This window comes from Hypomesus nipponensis, chromosome 9 (assembly GCF_054491055.1).
Source record: "Hypomesus nipponensis isolate SF chromosome 9, ASM5449105v1, whole genome shotgun sequence".
NCBI classification, from domain to species: domain Eukaryota; kingdom Metazoa; phylum Chordata; class Actinopteri; order Osmeriformes; family Osmeridae; genus Hypomesus; species Hypomesus nipponensis.
Window position 1 is genome coordinate 3,585,407 of NC_140369.1, and position 20,297 is coordinate 3,605,703.

Consider the following 20,297-nt stretch of genomic DNA (forward strand, 5'->3'; position numbering starts at 1 on the left):
TAAGTCCTCTGTCTAAGCTTACAGATGACAGTGCTGTAAACTTATATTCTCATATTTGTTTATAAAACAGAGTGCATGGTGTGGCAATGGTCTATATTATAGTGTTTTTTCTGGGATGTTGCACATTAAGAGATGATCAGATTGCATGTAGCCATCAGAACTTAACAGAGACCCTCTCATGTCTGACAACATCCTGATAATCATCAAGCACAAAGTCACTGTACAAAAGACATGTTTGAAAACAAAGGCTCAAGCCTCCGTCAGCCTTATAATATCAATACATACAGGAGATCGTAAATGCAATATAAAAAAAACAACAAAACATTGAGCAGGGGGGTCCTGTCTTGAGATCCTGTGTTCAGGCGTGATCCATCCTGCTCTGGGGAACCCAATACCCGTCACGGGTCCAGGACTTGAGAGGAGGTTGGGGGGGGATTAAAAGGAGAAAGGATAAATGTCCATATAGTCGCACAATATTTATACATTAGACTGAGTTAGTCGGGGAATTTAACCCTCTAATGTCAGGTGACGCAGAAAGTTTATAATGATTTCTGAGTTATGAGTGACCGCATGGATCAGCTCTCTCCTGCTCTTTGTCGTTCAAAACAGCGTGAAGCAAAGAGCTTAGGTGATGAGTGTACTCACGCATGACCCAACAGAACAAACTTATCAGTCAGTCCGCATCAGGCATGAGGGTGACAATCATTTTTAACAGTCATGATTAAGATAAACAAAACTGAGGAATATGTTCTTTTCTCTCTCTTCGTCTTTTTTTTTCCTTCTTTAAAAAGGCCATGAAATCAACTCTTGTAAACAGTGTCGCTCACGTCCGTGGATGTAAACTGAAACCGTTTGGGGATAGAGTTGGAGACCACTTTAGAGTTCCTTAAGAGTTGCTGAGGCTCTGGGAGTGAGAAGGGAAGCCAGAGCCAGGACTGTGTGAAAGAGAGAGACGAGAGCGGAAGGCCGCTAAGTCCAGGGGAATGTCCGTGTTCCGGCCCCTCCTCTCCTCAGTGAATGCTCCCCTGTGCTACGGCCTCCTGGATCTCCCGCACCATGATAATGCGTGTGAGCATTTGCTCCACTTGCTGGCTTGTGATTGGCTGAGTCGAGTACCATATAGGACTGTTGGGGGCCACGACAGGCTCCGGCGTTAAGTAGTAGGCGTCGTTGCGCCCTTTCGCACTCTGGGGACTGAGAGATGAGAGGTGTCAGTTGAGGATTTTCGAGTGAGCGTAGGCATAGTTTTTAAGCTTGCGATTGGACAGGGGACGGGGGACGGAAGATACTCACCACTTGAATAGGTAGAAGTCATAGAGTTTGATGGGACACCGCAGTGGATTCTCAGGATCCTCTCCCTGCTCTTCGTACATGTCGTCCGTCACTGCAACATATTAGTTTGTAGTTCATTTAGTCATTTACTAGCTTATCGAGAGAGACTTACAATAAGTACAGGGACATTCCCCCGAGGCAAGTAGGGTGAAGTACCTTGCCCAAGGACACAACGTCATTTTTGCACAACCGCGAATCGAACCGGCAACCTTCTGATTAATAGCCTGATTCCCTAACCGCTCAGCCATCTGGGCCCCCACACGTTTCACGCGGAGGCTGAACGTTAGCATCCGCTGCAAAAGCGGATCATGCTGGTTGAGCGTGGTACAAGACTGGAGGCTGAGGAGCGCATCTGAATCACCTTTCTGGCCGATCTGGTGCGGCCCCACTCCTTTCAGGAAGCGGATGCTGGTGCTCTTGTCCTTGGGGTTGGAGGGGTTCTTCTTGGTGTGCCTCAGGACCTTGGAGAACGCCACCTTCATGTGCTGCTCCACCGTCGTCAGGTGGAAATACCTGCGGCGTAAAGACGAGCCGTCACACACGGAATCTCCTCGCTGCATCGTCATGTCAACATGTCATCAAACAAGGACAACCACCAGCATTTTTGGTACAAATTATAATGATCATAAAAGAGCTTGTTATATGTATTCGCGAGGGTGGGGGTAAAATGTATTCACATTTGAATCGTGATTCACTCTTCTAGCGAATCCCATCGATTCACAAATGTCTCTTTTTTTTATTGATTTGTGACCCCCAGGAATCAATTCGAATTGTGAGGTACCAAAAGATTCCCACACCTAGTATTCACATTTCATTGGGCTAACCCTATTTATGTTGATCATTTTATTAACAGATCACTTATCTCCCTAAAAAGTCAATTTCTTCTTAAATATAGATGTGTACCCATTTTGGTGGACAAGCAAAGCTACAAGACATGAACGACTGCAATGACCTACTTAGTGTTGAAGTACATGAGCGTGGTGAGCAGCGTGGCTGGTGAATGGGCGCCCAGCTGTTTGCATTCCCACAACATCTCCTCGGTCACGTGACTGGGGATGAAGTAGCCTGAGAGAACCCACATCGCACGTCACCACAAAGACACCACTTTGCCAACAACCAATCAATCACGAGTGCTTTAGATCAAATCATGTGGTAGGGAGCAACGGGGGCGATGCCTACTAACTTACCCAACGGGTGGACAGTTGGTCTCCAATCATCCAGGATTTTGTGTAACCACTGGGAGAACCGTGTGTAGTACTGATCGGAGAAGATGTCATCCACTCGTCCATTTTCAAAGAGATACTACAAGTTTGGGAGAAAAAGAAAACATTCTTACATATAACTGAGGATGCGGCAATCAAATAAAACGTTCTTACTGAAAAGATGTGTGTTTGGGAGGGCAGATTTGATGTTTTCTTAAGTGGGTAGGACATGTCCCGACCCCTGTATAATGAAACCTCGGCCCCTGTACTGTGTGACTGCGCATGAGGATTTCCTGCAGTCGTAATGGGAACGTCAGGGAGGGTTGCGTCACCTTCTGTATACAGAGGAACACGTAGTAGAGAGCATCCGGCTCAAACTGCTCTCCCTCCAGCCCCCGGGCCTCTTGGGTCATCAGGGCCAGACCCACGTTGAGCTCAGCCACTGCACTCGACACCAGGTCCTCCTGGAAACGCATGGGCTGACGACCTAGAGAGAGAAAGAAGGGGGAGGAGGAGAGAGGAGAGAGAGGGGGAATTAGATTGAGGAGGGAGACAGAGAGAGAGAGGGGGAATTCGTTTGAGGAGGGAGACAGAGAGAGAGAGGGAAAGAAAGAAGGAAGGAGAGACAAAAAGAAAGAGAGGGAGAAAAAAAGAGGAGGAAAAGAGATAGAGGGGGAAAGCCAGAGAGAGAAAGAGCAGGACAAAGGAACACGGCACATTTGAAACCAATATTCCATGAACAGTAGAAATTCAATTTGCGACCAGGTGAAGACTCACGTCCAATGGGCGCTAGCTTCTGCTTCTCCTCTTTCTCCAGCTCTGCATTTTTGCGCTGGGCCCAGAGCCTCCACACCTCCAGGCCCTCCTCTGGCTTGAGCGAGACAGGAAGCAGCAGCTCAGTAGAGGCCTCCGTCTGTCCATCCGCCTCGGCCTGAACGGCGTAAAACACACGCTGATGAAAACCAACTCGGCGCCTTTTAAAAAAGGCACCCAGACGGCCTGCGCAGACCACCCCCTGCTCGTCAGAGAGAGTGTCATCATCCACAACCCAGCGATCCGGCCTCCTCAAACAAACCAGGTGTAACCTTATCCTGTTAATTAGTAGCGTCACACGCGTGATCGTTCGAAAGCGGGCTCCACAGAGTACCGTCACACGCGTGATTCTGAACATTCCAACCGACTATTTTCCGATAGATTAAATAAACTATGTGACAAACGCTATATTATGGCTTTAAAATGTACAATTAGGAGACTAACAAGTAGCACTAGCAGGTAGTAGCATAGCTACGAGTATTATGCTAGGTTGCTAGGTAACGGAAGCTAACTAAAGCTAGCTAGATTCCGTTTTGCAAAAATAACTCACTCTGGTGGAAGCGTCGGAAATATTTAGAACTCACTCGTTCACAGGTTAAGGATTCAGCAAGGCGACCTACAGAGGGGGTCTAGGACAGACGGCGTGACGGTTCCCTGTTCTGACCTGCAGGTGTAGCTGTTGCTCCTCTCCTCCCTGGCCGTGCTGCTGCTGAGGGTCCCAGATGTGCAGCGACTGGGTGGTGTTGTAGGCCCCGCCCACCGTCTGCACCGCCACCGGGATGTGGAGGTTCCCGTTCATGAACTGCGCCGGGAACAGCGTCTGGACCACCTCCTCCTGCGTCCCCGACGCCACCGTCACCGCCGCGCCCGAATGCACCGCCACCGACCCTGCCGACGAGATGGCGGCCATCTTGTCCTTGTCATGGCCGGCCGCCACTTGGACGGTGCTGTAAGCCTCCTGCGGGATGGCAATGTGGGCCACGCCCTGCTGCTGGGGGGTTGAGTACACAGGGATCGTCCAGGTTTCCCCCGCGGGCCCAGTGATGGTGCCCGTGGTGCTGTACAGGTGTGTGCTGTCCACAGTCAACAGGTCAGGACGGAGGGACACATAGCTTTGCTGCTGCCCCTGAGGGATGGCCAGGACGGTTGCCACTTGCTGTCCCTGGGGCAGAGCGTACGACACGGCGATGGGGACGTCCACCTTGCGCTTCTTGGCTGGCTGGAGGACAGTGGGGGAGGCGCCGGCCCTCCTCTCGGCCTCCCGGGGAGAGCCCTGCTGCTGGGATGGAGACATGGCCTCCACAGTCTGGATCTGGATCTGCTGACCACCTGGCAGCTGGATCTGTTGGATCTGCTGACCACCCTGAAGCTGAATCTGTTGGCCTTGTAGCTGAATCTGTTGGCCGCTCTGTAGCTGAATCTGTTGGCCTCCTTGGAGCTGGATCTGTTGAATCTGTTGCCCTCCCTGAAGCTGAATATGCTGGCCTCCTTGAAGCTGAATCTGTTGGCCTCCTTGAAGCTGAATCTGTTGCCCTCCTTGTAACTGAATCTGCTGAATTTGTTGCCCTCCTTGAAGCTGAATCTGTTGTCCTCCTTGAAGCTGAATCTGTTGGCCTCCTTGTAGATGAATCTGTTGGCCTCCTTGTAACTGAATCTGTTGAATCTGCTGGCCTCCTTGAAGTTGAATCTGCTGGCCTACTGCTGCAACCAACTGAGCCTGAATCTGCAACAGACAAAAATACGATGCTAGTCCAACTTGGCATAGATAAACTCAACAATTAAGGACGTGGAGATACTTCGTAAATACAAACACACAGGCTCAGAGGCTTATGTGTCACTATGCAAATGATTTACATTTAGCAGACGCTCTCATCCAGACAGCTTACAGTAAGTACAGGGACATTCCCCCCAAGGAAAGTAGGGTGAAGTGCCTTTCCCAAGGACACACCTTACTTTTTTCACAGCCGGGAATCTAACCGGCAACCTTCTGATTACTAGCCCGATTCCATAACCGCTCAGCCACCTGACTCCCCATTTGAGCTACCTGCTGGTGCTGTTCTTCAGTTAGCTCTCCCTGCTGGACGAGCTGTGCAGCGGTGGAGATGCCCTGTATGTCCTGCTGGGAAGGGGAAGCCACCTGGAGCAGCTGACCAACGGCCTGTCCCTGCTGTCCCTGTATCTGCACCTGAGGAGGGGGGAGGACTGTTCAGGATACGATTCACAAAGCAGGTTTCTTAAAGAGTGATTAAGAAAGATATTTAGGGACTCACTTGAACTTGAATTTGCTGCTCAGATGTCTGGGGTGACATTTGAGCCGAGGTCACCTGAACCTGTTTACACAGAGACAGGACGATAATACCCAAGAGTTAAAAATATATTTCATAGTACCGACATTACAGGAAAGGTTCCTGTTAGAATATGACAAATAATGACTGAAAACAGGCCAAAGTAAGCTCTGATCAACAACAACAAAAACGAGAAAGGTTTAAAAACATTTCAGTTAGTTTAAAATGACCCTTACTGGACATGCTAGCTCCAGGAGTGATCCGGCCACCTCGGTGCTGTCGGTGTAGACACAGTTGCCACTCTGTTGGTACACCATGGTGGTGGTAGTGGCTGCATTGCTCTGCTGGCTGAACTCCTGCATCACCTCTGGGCCCTTATTGGCCAAAGACTCCAAGAACTCCTTCATCCTATGCTGGGGCACACTGCGGGCCTTCTGCCTAACGTACTCGTCGAACGAGACCACTCCACTCTCTGGCTCGTTCATGACAAGTCACAGCAACACGCTATCCTTGCCTGTGCGTGGGATGAGTACAGTTGGGGAAGCAGGGAGAGAATCAAATGGTGTCACACAAAACAATGTAACATTGTTTAACAAAATGGATCACATCTGTGTGAAATTGTAATGGGAAACTATAACTTTTAGGCCTACAGTTTAAATATATACATCACTAGATGGCCAAAGTGTTGCATGAGTGATGTACTGTAGCCCTCGACTTTTCTACTGGTAGAAGGGAAGCTTGGACAAAGTGCAGGCAATTCCCTCTCTCGTCAAGAACTTTGTACTCTGTACACTGTCCAGACTTGTAGTATTTTAAGCAGATATAGTCCGTGGTGGGATATGAGGAACCCACTTATCTTGGGTTACGGTTACATTGACAACTGTAAGGGGACATTGCTCAAATCTGGATGGCTTTGCACCATCATGAATTAGCCAGAAAAATATACATAGCTAACTAGGTATCTAGAAATATATTGCTTGTGTCACCAGTTAGCTTAGCGAGAAGGCAATTAGCAATTTAACAACCAATCGCTTGATTCTCCAACTAGTAGCTACCAAATATGATGTCTCCTGTTACAACCACATTATGAAGGGGTGCACACACTTCACAAAAATAAACTATCGCCTCTCAACACTACAATCGGGTTGAAGCACATTACTACTTGCGGCACTAGCTAGCTGCTAGCAAAGTACCACTAGCGATAAGGCTAGCAAACTAGCTACATCTTGCCATGCTACCTTAAAAAAAGCAAAACCTCTTCATTCCGCCAAGGCACGGCGTTCAAAATAAAACTCGATAAACGCCAACCCATATTTGCTATGCACATGCCAATTGCTACCAGATAAATTACATTTGTGTAGCTGTACATACAGTTGCATTTAATTACAACAATTACATGTTGTCTGCAGTAACGTAGAAGGCTAGCTAACTGGCTAGCGCGTGACGTGTTCTTATTTCGACAACATTGTTAGACGAGAAAGATACAAAAACCCACTCACGATATGATCGTTCCAGTGCAATTTCGAATATTTAAAATGTTCAATTTGTATAATGTGCTCTGCAACTGTTCATGGAAACAATGTTAACCATGATCAAATATTTAGACAAAATGACGGAAGTAGGCCTTCTGAAACAACGTGAATCCACGGACTGTTCTACGAAGGCACGGCCGCATGAAACGGATGAAAACGCTCTTTCAGCTATGGTTTGAGATCCAGACGTGCACACACGACAAATCACTTTTCATGTTTGCGGGAACGAGCACGGTCTGTAATGGGAAGGTACTGTCATTGGTGAGGACCATATCTCATAATCATTACAAACTACATTTAGAGAAAGTTGTCTAATGTTTGTATGCTACTTTAAATAATGATGCATCCGGTTTTATAATTCCACCACGAGATTAAAAGTCAGTGCATTGTCACAGCCTATATATACAGCTATTTTCACTTTATGTGAATTGTGAATATTTATTTATTGCCGCTTTGGTTAAAACTTCAGGGACACACATTTAGCCCACTGTAACGTTTTTCAGTAGACAAGTTATTGAATAGTGGCCCACTTACTGGCGCTACTTGGGTCAATCTTACTTAAAGGCAGGAGGGTGTCCACTGCTTGCCCTGCTCCTGTTATCACTTTTTCTTTTTTTTCTTCTTTTTTTATGTATGCCGGTTTTACCAGGAACGTTGACTCAAAGCACATTAAGCACTAAGCACATTAAGCACATTATATTAATAACGTGTCTGTCTTTTTGTTAAAGTGTAGAGTTGAAAAGTAAAAAAATAATTAAAGCAATATTTAAATTGATGTTTTGATGTTTTCAACAGGTGTCAACTGTTTTATTCACTAAAACAGTTTCAAGTTCAGACATATCATTCATATAATATATCTTCTTACAGCCAACATCATCTCCATTGTCAATGCAAAACTAAGAACATTGTCTCATCCTCCAATATACAAGAGATATCTGATTTAAAATCAGCATGATGCAACCACTTTATTCTCTACACTGTATTTTGTCTCCTGATTGTTTTACCACCTCAGACACCTCATGTAGCCTATGACTTTAATAGTAACCATTTGAATGTGTGTGTTTCTTTAAAACTAAAATCCAACTGCCACAGTCTGCCTTAAAGAGCCAGGCATGACCCAGTGAGAGCCTCCCCCAACTCTCGCCACAACAGGCTGCCTCTCTGCTCTCTTAAGGTGGACCTGAAGAGATGTGTTGCATGCACACATTACCCCATCTTCATATCAGACAGGAAACAGTTAATTCCCACACTGTTTCTTTTACCCTTTCTGTGATCCAGTGGATATGGTTTTGAATTGAATCCTTTAACACCTTTTAAACATAGCAATGCAATACCTTTTTCCAGTCTTTATTTCACAGAGATACAGAACAGAAAAGAGACGCACACACCTGATCAGACACTGCAGATTGCCTTGTTTTCAGGTGTTACGATTCATCACATTTTATTTGTGGGTGTATAAACCCACAAAAAACAATGATATATTTGATCATACATTTTGTTAGCCTCTTATGTTTAAGGAACATATTTTGTATGACATCTGCCCTCTTAAAATCAATGTCATGTTTGAGCTAAGCCTTAGCATAAATAAACCATGACTTGGCATCAAAAGTTTACTTCTGTCCTCGTGCGCTTCTGGCTTTGAACTAGTTCTTGACTTTGTGCGCCACTAATGGTCTTAGTTTAATCCTTAGAACGAAGGGATTACCTTGACACATCTGTTCTGGGGGAGAGAGGAAAGACAAATAAAGTGACTACAATCACTTCAAAAAGGTCATTTATTGTCACAGAGTCGTTTTGATATACCCCAAAGGTGACCAAAGATTATATGTGAGAAACCTGTTTCATGGAACAGTAGAAACGGCACATTTCAATTGAGGACAATAAGTGGTGAGGTTGCCAAGCAAGCAGCTGGTGCAGTGATTAAACGTCATCTTCAAGTCTTGACTCAATTAATCCCAGTAAGGGCAGCTTTTACTGCACAGTAACTGCCTCTCACGATGTCTACAGTACATGAGAGATAGTCACTTCAGTCCAAGACCACTGGAAGGAGGACGTTAGATAATTATCCATTGAACAAGAAGCAGAGATCAAGAGCTCACAGGTTGGTCTTAATAGTGTTCAATTTGACTCTCAACGGTGTACATTTGGTTTGTTTACTTCTGGCAGGTAAATGAAACGAGGAGAAAATAAATTAGTTTTGAGTGAGCAAGTGAATGAATTTGAATATGTGCTATGACTATGTTTTTTCAAAACATACCGTGGACAATTATTTCATTTCAAGTATTGAGTACTGACAAAGGATTTGAAAGTCAGTTTTGATTTGTGATTGTTACATTCTTGTCATTATATCACATTTAGTAGAAAAAAAAGAAAATACATGTTAGAATGTTGTGGATATCACTTATAGCTATATTGATATTAATTTTGAATCTGACATTTACATTTCTACACTTTGTATGTGTGATGTATTGCCATATAAATGCCTGATAGAATTTTATATGGAGTAGATTATATTTTATACGTATGCTACAGACGTGGTCGCATTAGTCGTCAGCAGACACACCCAGCCAATCTTGCCCGCACCTGGGCTCAACATCTCCACCTCCACATTTCCTGTGTAACCTAGACGGCAACCTTCCAAATCGCAGAGATCAGTTTTAACTGCAATCCCACACACACACACACACACACACACACGCACACACACACAGATTAATGATCTGGAAAGCTGGTACCCTTTAACCTCTGTCTTTACAAGCTTATCCTCAGCCTACTGCTCTTCTCATTTACTCCGAAAACCCTTTCATATATGCAGAATTTACTGTAGAATAAGACAGGGACATACACAAGGTCGATTACATTCAAAATAGTTGAATGTGGGCTTTTTACTGTAGTTTCTTCATATATATTTACGTGTGGTGATCTGTCAAAACGTCACGACCATGGAAGTCTATTGAAGATAACAACAAATAAACTCTTCAGATACATTTTTTCCTACTTGTTCTTTAATGCCTGACTGTGGCCTTTTCCTTGATTTTCCGCAGGTCTCAAATGTGATTTGTAAATAAACACAACACTGAGTTATGGAGTTGTTCTCACCTTTTCTCGTGGTGCTGGCTCTGCTGCAGTGCTCTTATGGAAGCATCTTGAGCGTAGCCCCTACTGGCTTCTGGCTCCCAGCTGCAACATCAACACTCAGGCCTTTGGAGCACCATAGACTAGATCAACACGAGGCCCTCTTTGATGAAACCTTGGAAAAGAATGAGGATGAAAATGGGGTTGTCACTGAGGTTGTTTCTCTGACCACTACACACACCATCAGTCTACCAGATCAGTCAAAGCAAAGTCACCCAGTCCAAGACAATGAAATGACACCAAACTCTCAGACAACAGTGGGTGACCTATTGGGAAAGCGTCCAATCCTTTTGGTCAATGATGAGCTTGTGACAGGTGAGTGGAATCAGTACTGTATTGCAGTGGTTCCCAACCCTGGTCCTCAGGGCACGCCTGTCCTGCATGTTTTAGATGGTTCCCTGCTCCAACACACCTGATTCAAATGAATGGGTCGTTATCCAGCTCTGCAGAAGCCTGCTTATGACCATTCATTTGAATGCCCTGAGGACCAGGGTTGGGAACCATAAACCATCATTGCAGTTTTAGAATTACAATTTCATTCACCCTTTCAATGTATTACAGGGAAGGACGATTCTGAGCCAATTCCTGACACACAAACCAACAAGTCACCATACCCTAGTCTGTCTGAAGACTCAAAAAAGGGTATGCATACTTGGTGTGTATTTGTTTGATATTAAACAAATCATTGAAGTTTTCACAGCTACATCTCTTCTTCTCTTTTTGTCACTGTCTTAGGCAAGAAGTCTGTGGTCCACTACAGTATATTTGGCCGGATGACACATCAAGGCCTCTCTGGACCAAGTCGCCCGTGTGTGCTGGGGCTGAGCCCATGTGTAGTCTCCACCAACCCCAATGGCACCAACTTGCTCTGGGATGACCTGAGTCGCACACTGGCCTTTGCCTGGGAACTCCATGTCTTTGGATCTGCTGGTCTCTTCCTGCTACTGGCTAGTGGGGCACTTTTAGGAATGATGGGTGCATCCACTCTGCTTTACCCCCTCTGTGGTGCCCTGGGTCTGGTCAATGGCTTTCTGCTGCTGTCAAGTCTTCTGCAGGCTGCGCACCTTCTCGTTGACCCGTATGGCACACGGCAGATCTTGCCTCGGCCTGTTCTTACAACGCTCCACAACCTGCCCCTGCCTCTGCTGCTTTGGGCGCAGGTGGCCCTGGCTCCGTTCACCCTCAGAGGGGGGAAACTGATTTTGCTTCCCCTCAAACTGCAGCACCCTTGTTACGTCGGATGTCTGGCTGTGTTGCACTGCGTTTTGTTGCTGTCGGCGGATCTCTTCTCCTCGAGTTTGGCTCCGGCTCTCCCTCTTGTGCTCCAGAGCCTCTCTCTCTGCTGGGGCCTACCGCTCTGCCTGGGGATCCTCACACAATCCCTCTCTCATCTGCGTTCCTTGGTCAGGTCCCCCATCCCTCAATGGGATCCTCCCCAAAGGATTGAGGAAAGTGCCAGGCGGGTCACTGCTGTGTGTGCCCTCCTAGGGTTACTGTGCTGCGGCTTCCACATCTACAGCCTGCTCTGGCTCTACGAACTACTGGGGAACTGGAGACGCTTTGGCTGGGGCTGGTGGCTGGGACAGTTCTGGGCCCGGGTGCTAGAGCTCGCCTGGGGCTTCTCTTTGCTAGCGCTGGGTTCCTGGATCTTCTGGAGGCCAGGGAGGACCAGGACGAGGAGCGACCTCAGACAGGAAAGGCAGAATGGTGTGAAGGGGGCATCCTTTCTTGACAGCGTGTTGAAAGACCTGCGAACAGGGCCATTCAGAAAGTCTGAGAAAAGGTTGGCGGATCTTCTGCCGAACAACTGGGCAGAGTATCAGCGATCAAGAGGAGACGTCGCTGTGGGCGGCGTGTGTAATGAACAACCAACCAGTGTGAGCGAAATGACCCCCGAACACAAGAGTGACCCTGCCTCCAGCACCAGTTGTGACTCGCAGGCGGCCCTCCTGTGGCAAAGAGTGGGCGACCATGAGTGCATTCTCTCCCTCATAGAGTTCGACATGCGTCCTCTGTCTCCCATCAACCTCAGCCGCAGCATCGACAGCGCCCTTCATCACGGACACCTGGTGGGTGTGGGCAGTCTCTTTACACCTCCACCGCCTCCTTGGACTCATAACATGGAGGGGGACAGTGGGAGTGTGAGCACACCTACCACTCCTGCAAATGTGGGATACAGATGGGCACTAGAGACTGCCTCTGAAACGACAACTCCTGACCATTTCAATGCTAGGGAGGAGACACCAGAACCTCCTGAGGGTTCAGCTGGGGACCAGAAGCCATCACCCTGCCCTGACTTGGAGACCCCGGGAGAGGACTCAACCAGGTCCAACATGCCAGGGGTCTGGGCCGTCTCTCAGGAGAATGGCCGGTCTAGTATGGGAAGTACTGATGACATCACAGACCTTTAAGCTGTGGAAGCTTTGAACAAAGCAATATCTCTTTTCACAGTCAGCAGTCATGGCTTGATTCCGGAGTGGACTCAGGAAAAGCACCAATGCTCAACAATTATAGATTGCATTGGAATGAAGTCATGCATTTGTTCTTTTAGAATCCGTATGGTAGCCAAATATTAGAAAAACTTGCTTTGGTTTGTGAGTTTTCCAAAACAGATGTTTACTTTTAATGTATGATAATGTTTACAAGCTAATAAACTATTAAGGAATACACAAGAATGTACGGAACATGTTTTGTATCTAGTAGGCTAGATATTAATCATTAATGGGTTAATTGCGGGAAATCATTTTACCGGTTACTGTATTGAGTTTGCCTTCTACATTGTTAGCCTAGAAATTGCAGTAGTTATGCCCCAGTGTTTCCGCTATATTTATCCTTGTAAATGTCTAACATTAGGCTGTTGGTGATGTTTTCTGAGGTTTTTTTTAGTCTTTAAAACAATCATCGTCTCAGTATGCCTGCGCTTCGTCCATGAATTGTAGCAGGACAAGTATCCATTATTTCTCAGCGTGTGAAATGTCTGAAATGCATGAGTCTCATGGCGAATGCTTGAGACTTAAGAGCCCTGTAATTAATCGAAGTGATTGTTAATGTGTTCAACTATCGTTTATGGAAAATGCACAACCCTATCATGAACCTATACTGTACAAATACACTTTTGCGTTGATAGGCCTATAATTGACTCCAGGGGCGAATCTTGTTTCCCACTTTTGGGGGGGGCTAAGCCCCTAGATAAAACCTATCATTTTTCTGTGACCCAGCAAAACTAGGGGGGTGTGGGGGCATGTTCCCACATAAGACATTTTTGAAAATATCCTTTTAAATAGTGTCCTCTAGTGGGGTTTAGGAAGAGAAATTAACACATTGATATACATATATATATTTTTTTATAAAAAACTGTAGCAGCCCAGGGGACTTGAAGGCCCGATATACCAAAAATAGGACTCAGACACGGGGGTTAACTTAAATGGGGTTTCAGGGTAGTGGGACAAACTTCAAATTAGGGGTCTTCCCGTCCGGGGTCTGGGGTCCTTTAGGGAGTGCAGTTCTGGGGGCAAAGCAGAGGGAAAGGTTACTGTCAATCCTCATCCAGGGTGGTCTCTCTCGTTCTCTCTCCTCTCCCCCCCCCGGGGCCTTGGGCTGGCTCTCCTTTAAGCCCTCACCTGATTGCCTGATGGGCTCCAGGTGTGTCCTGTGCCAGGTGCCCAGTGGCTGCAGCACCTCGACCGGCAGGTAGACGCCCTCTATCACGTCCCCCAATCGCAGTCGAGGGCCGGATTGGCCGGCCTGACTCCCCTGGTTTGCTACAAAACATTTGTGGGGGCTAATGAAACTTTGGGGGAGGCTCCAGCCCCCCCAAAATAGAGCTAGATACACCTGTGACTGACTCATATTATTACATACGTTCTCCATATTAATAGTAGACTTGCTGTCCCATTACCCAACTAAATGTTCTTAAAATTGGATCATAAGATTATCATGAATTTGGAGACGATATAGAATTGTAACATGCTAATCGATTTGCATCTATTTATTCTTTCATTTATTTATTTAATCATTCGTAATTTTGTATTTGTTATATCCTGAAAGCAATCTTTACAATGTCCAGAGCTATAATTGAAGTTTGTAGCCTAAAGTGGCAGCCTAAATATTTTACAAGCAACAAGTACAGAAACAAACATTTCAAAACTTCATAAAAAATTGAGTCACAGTCAGATTGGCATTTGTACATTTTCCGAATTCTACTTGTGTTTTTGATTGAGGAAGCCTATATATTTTTTTACAATAACAAATCCACCAAACGTATAGAGTTACTTGAACTAATGCAGCGTGTTCACACACCAGTGATTTTAATGCACTTCAGGTGCGTTTAGGCTACATTATTAGCCTACAAGCCTACCTCAAATTGGATTGGTCGTGTAATAGGAGCGAGCAGTTTAAAGCAGCTAAATCTGTAGTTGTGCTGCGTTGTGATTGTCATCGTGGAATTAGCGGTGAAACACATTTCAACATGGTGCCTTCAAATTATCCTGTAGTGTGCTCTATTTACCTGGTGACATGTTTTTTAGCAGTTAGGCCTACATCTGGAAGTTTAAGAGATACCAATATATTTAAGCAAAACAAAGAGACCGATCTGAGGGAATACGGGGCCACGTATGAAAGAGAAGGTCTTACTGAGGCAAAAGAATATGTAGCCACTGCTGGCGTTATTACTCGAAACGGATCTCTTACCTTTGATTCAGATTATAAAGGGTATAACCAAACAGCTAGATTGAATTGTGAGTAGTCAATTTCCGTCACTTTTACCGACGTGTTTTAGTAACCGCTAAAATATTTACCGACAGAATTTAATGACAGAATACGACCTTCAAATTTACCTTTTCTCTTGTATTTAAATGTGTATTTTTAGTTCGGCACCTGTTGATGAATGCCAAACTCAAACGCATGGGACCTTTGGTGCAGTGTACAGATGATGCTATGACCTTGCGGGTGAAGGGCGTGAAGACTCCCCATTTTCTGGTTGACAATGGTGAGATTAATGACGCAATCCTGTGGATTTCTAGTGAAGTTGTGTAGTTCAATCTGAGGTTCTGCCTTCTGTAGGTGAGGGGTCTCTCGTTCCCTTGACTTGGATGCCTTCTCATTGTGGATTCTCTGTGAGAAGGTCACGCAGAGATGTGCTTTTTGTAGCTCCATACCAAGGTTGCCACGTTACTGAACAGGTAATTCATAATGGGGCTGATGACCTTTTCAAACCTCTTTATGTTGTCATTGAATGTTAATCAAAATTCTCTTCCAACAGGGTGGGGATCATGTACTGCATCTGAAGCTGTGGGGGGAATCCATGAAAATGTCTTGTCCTCTTGCACCTCCTCCCCCTTCTGTCTCCTGCTTCATGAATGGCATGGTGTTAAACATGGGTAATATTGCAGCAGAGGCATTCAAAGTGAAAGGTAAATTTAAAGCAGTTGATGTTGATGGCTCATGATAATTCAACCATTACCATCTTTAGGTTAACCAGTATTGTGTTGTTGAAGAATTTTCAATTTTCTATGTGAACAAGTAATATCTACAATTATATTTAGTCTCTAACGTATGGGAGCCCCTGCTGTCATCCGGGGAACTTTGTGGATTTACTGTGGTGTCACAATCACACTCTAGAGGATTGATGCTCAGCGCTCCGTACAAAGAACCCTGCATCATGAAAGAGGTTTGGTCTACAGTTCCAGCTTTTGGTCACAAATCATAATGGCATATTTGGATTCTCTAACACTGTCTTGCATTTTTATAGGATGATGACTACGTCCTCGTTTTGCTCGTGAATGGACAAGAGTTTGCAGTATCCTGCTCGTCCACTCCAAATGCGGCTCTGACAACGGCACCTGCGGATCTCTGGATACCAACCAGAACAACTGCTGCACCAACCACTGCAGGCATCGGGTTCCCCCAGTTTCCAGGCTTCCTTCCATACCCTCAGGTTCCAGGGTACCCCGGCTTCCCTGCATACCCTCAGGTTCCAGGGTACCCCGGCTTCCCTGCATACCCTCAGGTTCCAGGGTCCCCTGGCTCCCCTCCATACCCTCAGGTTCCAGGGTACCCCGGCTCCCCTCCATACCCTCAGGTTCCAGGGTACCCCGGCTCGCCTCCATACCCTCAGGTTCCAGGGTACCCCGGCTCCCCTCCATACCCTCAGGTTCCAGGGTACCCCGGCTCCCCTCCATACCCTCAGGTTCCAGGGTACCCCGGCTCCCCTCCATACCTTCAGGTTCCAGGGTACCCCGGCTCCCCTCCATACCTTCAGGTTCCAGGGTACCCCGGGTCCCCTCCATACCCTCAGCTTCCAGGGTACCCCGGGTCCCCTCCATACCCTCAGCTTCCAGGGTACCCCGGGTCCCCTCCATCTGCCACTACAGGAGCTGCACCTGTAAATCCCCATATGCCAACCACCATGACTGCTGCACCCACTACTGCAGACCTTCTTGATTCTGAGTCAGTGGAGCTGCCTCTCTACCCTGGGGTCCCCAACTCCCCTCCATACCCCCAGGTTCCAGGGTCCCCTCCATACCCTCAGGTTCCAGGGTACCCCGTCTCCCCTCCATACCCCCAAGTTCCAGGGTACCCTGTCTCCCCTCCATACCCTCAGGTTCCAGGGTACCCCGTCTCCCCTCCATACCCTCAGGTTCCAGGGTACCCCGTCTCCCCTCCATACCCTCAGGTTCCAGGGTCCCCCGGGTCCCCTCCATACCCTCAGGTTCTAGGGTCCCCCGGGTCCCCTCCATACCCTCAGGTTCCAGGGTCCCCCGGGTCCCCTCCATACCCTCAGGTTCCAGGGTCCCCCGGCTCCCCTCCATACCCTCAGGTTCCAGGGTCCCCCGGCTCCCCTCCATACCCTCAGGTTCCAGGGTCCCCCGGCTCCCCTCCATACCCTCAGGTTCCAGGGTACCCCGGCTCCCCTCCATACCCTCAGGTTCCAGGGTACCCCGGGTCCCCTCCATCTGCCACTACAGGAGCTGCACCTGTAAATCCCCAGATGCCAACCACCAAGACTGCTGCACCCACTACTGCAGACCCTCTTGATTCTGAGTCAGTGGAGCTGCCTCTCTACCCTGGGGTCCCCAGCTCCCGTCCATACCCCCAGGTTCCAGGGTCCCCTCCATATCCCCAAGTTCCAGGGTACCCCGGCTCCCCTCCATACCTCCAGTTTCCAGGGTACCCCGGGTCCCCTCCATACCCTCAGGTTCCAGAGTACCCCGGGTCCCCTCCATACCCTCAGGTTCCAGGGTCCCCTGGCTCCCCTCCATACCCTCAGGTTCCAGGGTACCCCGGGTCCCCTCCATACCCTCAGGTTCCAGGGTACCCCGGGTCCCCTCCATACCCTCAGGTTCCAGGGTACCCCGGCTCCCCTCCATACCCTCAGGTTCCAGGGTACCCCGGGTCCCCTCCATCTGCCACTACAGGAGCTGCACCTGTAAATCCCCAGATGCCAACCACCAAGACTGCTGCTGACCCTCTTGATTTTGAGTCAGTGGAGCTGCCTCTCTACCCTGGGTCCCCCGGCTCCCCCCCATACCCTCAGTTTCCAGGGTACCCCGGTTCCCCCCCATACCCCCAGGTTCCAGGCTCCCCTCCATACCCCCAGGTTCCAGGGTACCCTGGGTCCCCTCCATCTGCCACTACAGGAGCTGCACCCGTAAATCCCCAGATGCCAACCACCAAGACTACTGCAGACCCTCTTGATTCTGAGTCAGTGGAGCTGCCTCTCTACCCTGGGTTCCCCAGCTCCCCCCCATACCCTCAGGTTCCAGGGTACCCCAGCTCCCCCCATACCCTCAGGTTCCAGGGTACCCCAGCCCCCCCCCATACCCTCAGGTTCCAGGGTACCCCAGCTCCCCTCCATACCCTCAGGTTCCAGGGTCCCCCGGTTCCCCTCCATCTGCCACAACAGGACCTGCACCCGTAAATCCCCTGATGCCAACCACTGAAACCGATGCAGACCCTACTGGTCCTGACTCAGCAGAGCTGCCTCCTTACCCCTGGTTCCCTCCTTACCTTGGGTACCCCAGACCGTTCCCAACAACCACCACAAGGGCTGCACCTTCAGATCCACAGAACCCCACTGCTGCAGACCTTACCGATCCAGATTTGCCTATGCCCCCTTCATACCCTGGGTTCCCTTCATACCCCGGTTTCCCAGGTATCCCTTTGTACCCCGGGTTTCCCTGGTTCCCTGGACCGTTCCCAACACCTGCCCCTACAAAATTTGTGCCCACCTCTGCTGCAGCTCCCGGGTGTCTAAAAGCCCTCTACAGGCCTTCAAAGCGAAAGTGGGGTCAGATTATGGCGCCTCCTGTTAGAATGTATGATGTCATGTACCAAGATGATCCTTCCCCTCAATCCAATGTTAAACAGGTGCCAGAGGCAACCCCCAAGTATTCCACCACTACTAGTCCTGAGGACCAGAGTAGGATCCCTGGATTTGGTCCTCACAGCAAGGGTACACTCCCTTCTTCACCTGCCCTTGAAGACTCTTAGCCAAATACACTAAACTTTCTTAACGATTCTTTTTTTCAACCCACTTGTCTCCTTTTCTTCAATGAGACTTTAAAATTTAAATAAAGAATCCCTTGTATTTGAGTGTTGTACTTGCTGGAAACATTTGAGGAAGAAGGCAATGCTGTTTTGGCTTTTAAGAATCAGGAGGAACCCAGGACCTACTGAACCAGCATAGGGTCTGACCATGGGTCCAATTAAGGATTTCATCCCTATACCTAATGGCAGTCAGACTGCCATTCTCTAGCCTGTAGAGACTTGTGCGTCCCTCCATGGACATGCCTCCCCAGACCATTACTGACCCACCACCAAACCAGTAATGTTGAGCGATGTTGCAGGCAGCATAGCGTTCCCTTTGGCTTCTCCAGACCCTTTCATGTCTATCACAGGTGCTCAGGGTGAACCTGGTCTCATTTGTGAAAAGCACACAGGGCGCCAGTGACGGACATGCCAGTTCTGGTGTTCTATAGCAAATGCCAAGCGAGCTCCATGGTGCTGGGCAGTGAGCCACCCTCAAGAAGTCTGTTTCTGATTGTTTGGGCAGAGACATTCACACCAGTGGCCTGCTGGAGGTCATTCTGTAGGGCTCGGGCAGTGCTCAACCTGTTCCTCCTGGCACAGAGCAGCAGATATCAGTCCTGCTGATGGGTTGAGGACCTTCTACGGCCCTGTCCAGCTCTCTTAGAGTAACTGCCTGTCTCCTGGAATCTCCTCCATGTTCTGGAGATTGTGCTGGGAGACACATCAAATCTCCTTGCAACGGCATGCGTGGATGTACCATCCTGGAGGAGTTGGACAATCTGTGCAACTTCTGTAGGGTTAAAAAATTGCCTCATGCTCCCAGTAGTGATAATGACTCTAGCTAAAGCCAACACTAGTGGAAAACCAGTCAGAGATCAAGAGGGAGAAACTTGAAATAGCCTCCACATGCAAAATTAGTCCTGTTTTGGGGGTTGTCTCATTGTTGCCCCTCTAGAGCACTTGTTCATTCCATCAACACCAATGCAGCGAAAACTGATGAACAACCCCCTCTGCTACTTAACTGACCAGATCACTATCAGAGAAGTGCAATTTAATTAATACCTACAAGTGATGTAGGAAACAGCAGAAAAATAATTTGCATGAATGTACCACAGCTTTGGCAATTTGTTTAAAATAATGGGAAATGTATTTTGACGTGCATAAGTGACTAGAATAGATGTATTTGTAGGTTGAACAAGTACATCAGAGATGACAGAGAATTTCAATTGTGATCTGAGAAATTAGGAACCGAAGTCACTGAGACTAACTGTAATCACCAGCTGCATCACTGGTATTGCACTATCGATAAATCCAGAAATATGTGTGCCACCGACATCGTGGGTACTGTGCCCTATCTATAATTCTAGGAATCTGTGTGTACCACCAATTTCATCATAGGCACTGTATGTGTTTCACTGACATCTCAATCACCAACTGCATCACAGGCACTGCACTAGTCTATAATTCCA

The 20,297-nt window shown here is 47.7% G+C and overlaps 3 protein-coding genes and 1 long non-coding RNA gene across 4 annotated transcripts; 2 read left to right on the plus strand and 2 right to left on the minus strand.

The window, feature by feature from the left end:
- Positions 1–230: 230 nt before the first annotated feature.
- Positions 231–7,403, minus strand: qrich1 (glutamine-rich 1). The gene is made up of 12 exons (XM_084704263.1): positions 7,132–7,403; positions 5,869–6,146; positions 5,618–5,677; positions 5,392–5,532; positions 4,012–5,070; positions 3,312–3,465; positions 2,867–3,021; positions 2,520–2,634; positions 2,289–2,397; positions 1,694–1,845; positions 1,294–1,384; positions 231–1,194 (listed from the first exon to the last, which is right to left on the minus strand). The coding sequence occupies exons 2-12, from the start codon at positions 6,115–6,117 to the stop codon at positions 1,011–1,013; spliced, it is 2,469 nt and encodes an 822-aa protein (XP_084560389.1). The 5' UTR covers positions 6,118–6,146; positions 7,132–7,403; the 3' UTR covers positions 231–1,010.
- Positions 7,404–10,076: 2,673 nt separating this feature from the next.
- LOC146272382 (uncharacterized) lies at positions 10,077–10,647 on the minus strand. The gene is made up of 3 exons (XR_014766671.1): positions 10,566–10,647; positions 10,264–10,414; positions 10,077–10,114 (listed from the first exon to the last, which is right to left on the minus strand). It is a non-coding gene; the product is annotated as an uncharacterized LOC146272382 (long non-coding RNA).
- LOC146272383 (proline-rich transmembrane protein 3) lies at positions 10,248–13,487 on the plus strand. Its single transcript, XM_084705789.1, has 3 exons — positions 10,248–10,614; positions 10,861–10,941; positions 11,035–13,487. The coding sequence occupies exons 1-3, from the start codon at positions 10,248–10,250 to the stop codon at positions 12,708–12,710; spliced, it is 2,124 nt and encodes a 707-aa protein (XP_084561915.1). The 3' UTR covers positions 12,711–13,487.
- A 1,257-nt stretch (positions 13,488–14,744) lies between these two features.
- LOC146272384 (uncharacterized) lies at positions 14,745–18,349 on the plus strand. Its single transcript, XM_084705623.1, has 6 exons — positions 14,745–15,035; positions 15,167–15,286; positions 15,361–15,479; positions 15,560–15,710; positions 15,843–15,967; positions 16,049–18,349. Exons 1-6 carry the CDS (start codon positions 14,768–14,770, stop codon positions 18,215–18,217), a joined length of 2,952 nt encoding a protein of 983 aa, XP_084561749.1. The 5' UTR covers positions 14,745–14,767; the 3' UTR covers positions 18,218–18,349.
- The last annotated feature ends 1,948 nt before the right edge of the window (positions 18,350–20,297 follow it).

Coding starts and splice junctions, on each gene's coding strand:
- qrich1 (XM_084704263.1), bottom strand. CDS start 6,117: ATGAACGAGCCAGAGAGTGGAGTGGTCTCGTTCGACGAGTACGTTAGG. Junction 2,398..2,519: donor ACCAACTGTCCACCCGTTGG/GTAAGTTAGTAG, acceptor GGGTTCTCTCAG/GCTACTTCATCCCCAGTCAC. Junction 1,385..1,693: donor GCACCAGATCGGCCAGAAAG/GTGATTCAGATG, acceptor AATATGTTGCAG/TGACGGACGACATGTACGAA.
- LOC146272384 (XM_084705623.1), top strand. CDS start 14,768: ATGGTGCCTTCAAATTATCCTGTAGTGTGCTCTATTTACCTGGTGACA. Junction 15,480..15,559: donor GTTGCCACGTTACTGAACAG/GTAATTCATAAT, acceptor CTCTTCCAACAG/GGTGGGGATCATGTACTGCA. Junction 15,968..16,048: donor AACCCTGCATCATGAAAGAG/GTTTGGTCTACA, acceptor GCATTTTTATAG/GATGATGACTACGTCCTCGT.
- LOC146272383 (XM_084705789.1), top strand. CDS start 10,248: ATGGAGTTGTTCTCACCTTTTCTCGTGGTGCTGGCTCTGCTGCAGTGC. Junction 10,615..10,860: donor CAATGATGAGCTTGTGACAG/GTGAGTGGAATC, acceptor AATGTATTACAG/GGAAGGACGATTCTGAGCCA. Junction 10,942..11,034: donor GTCTGAAGACTCAAAAAAGG/GTATGCATACTT, acceptor TCACTGTCTTAG/GCAAGAAGTCTGTGGTCCAC.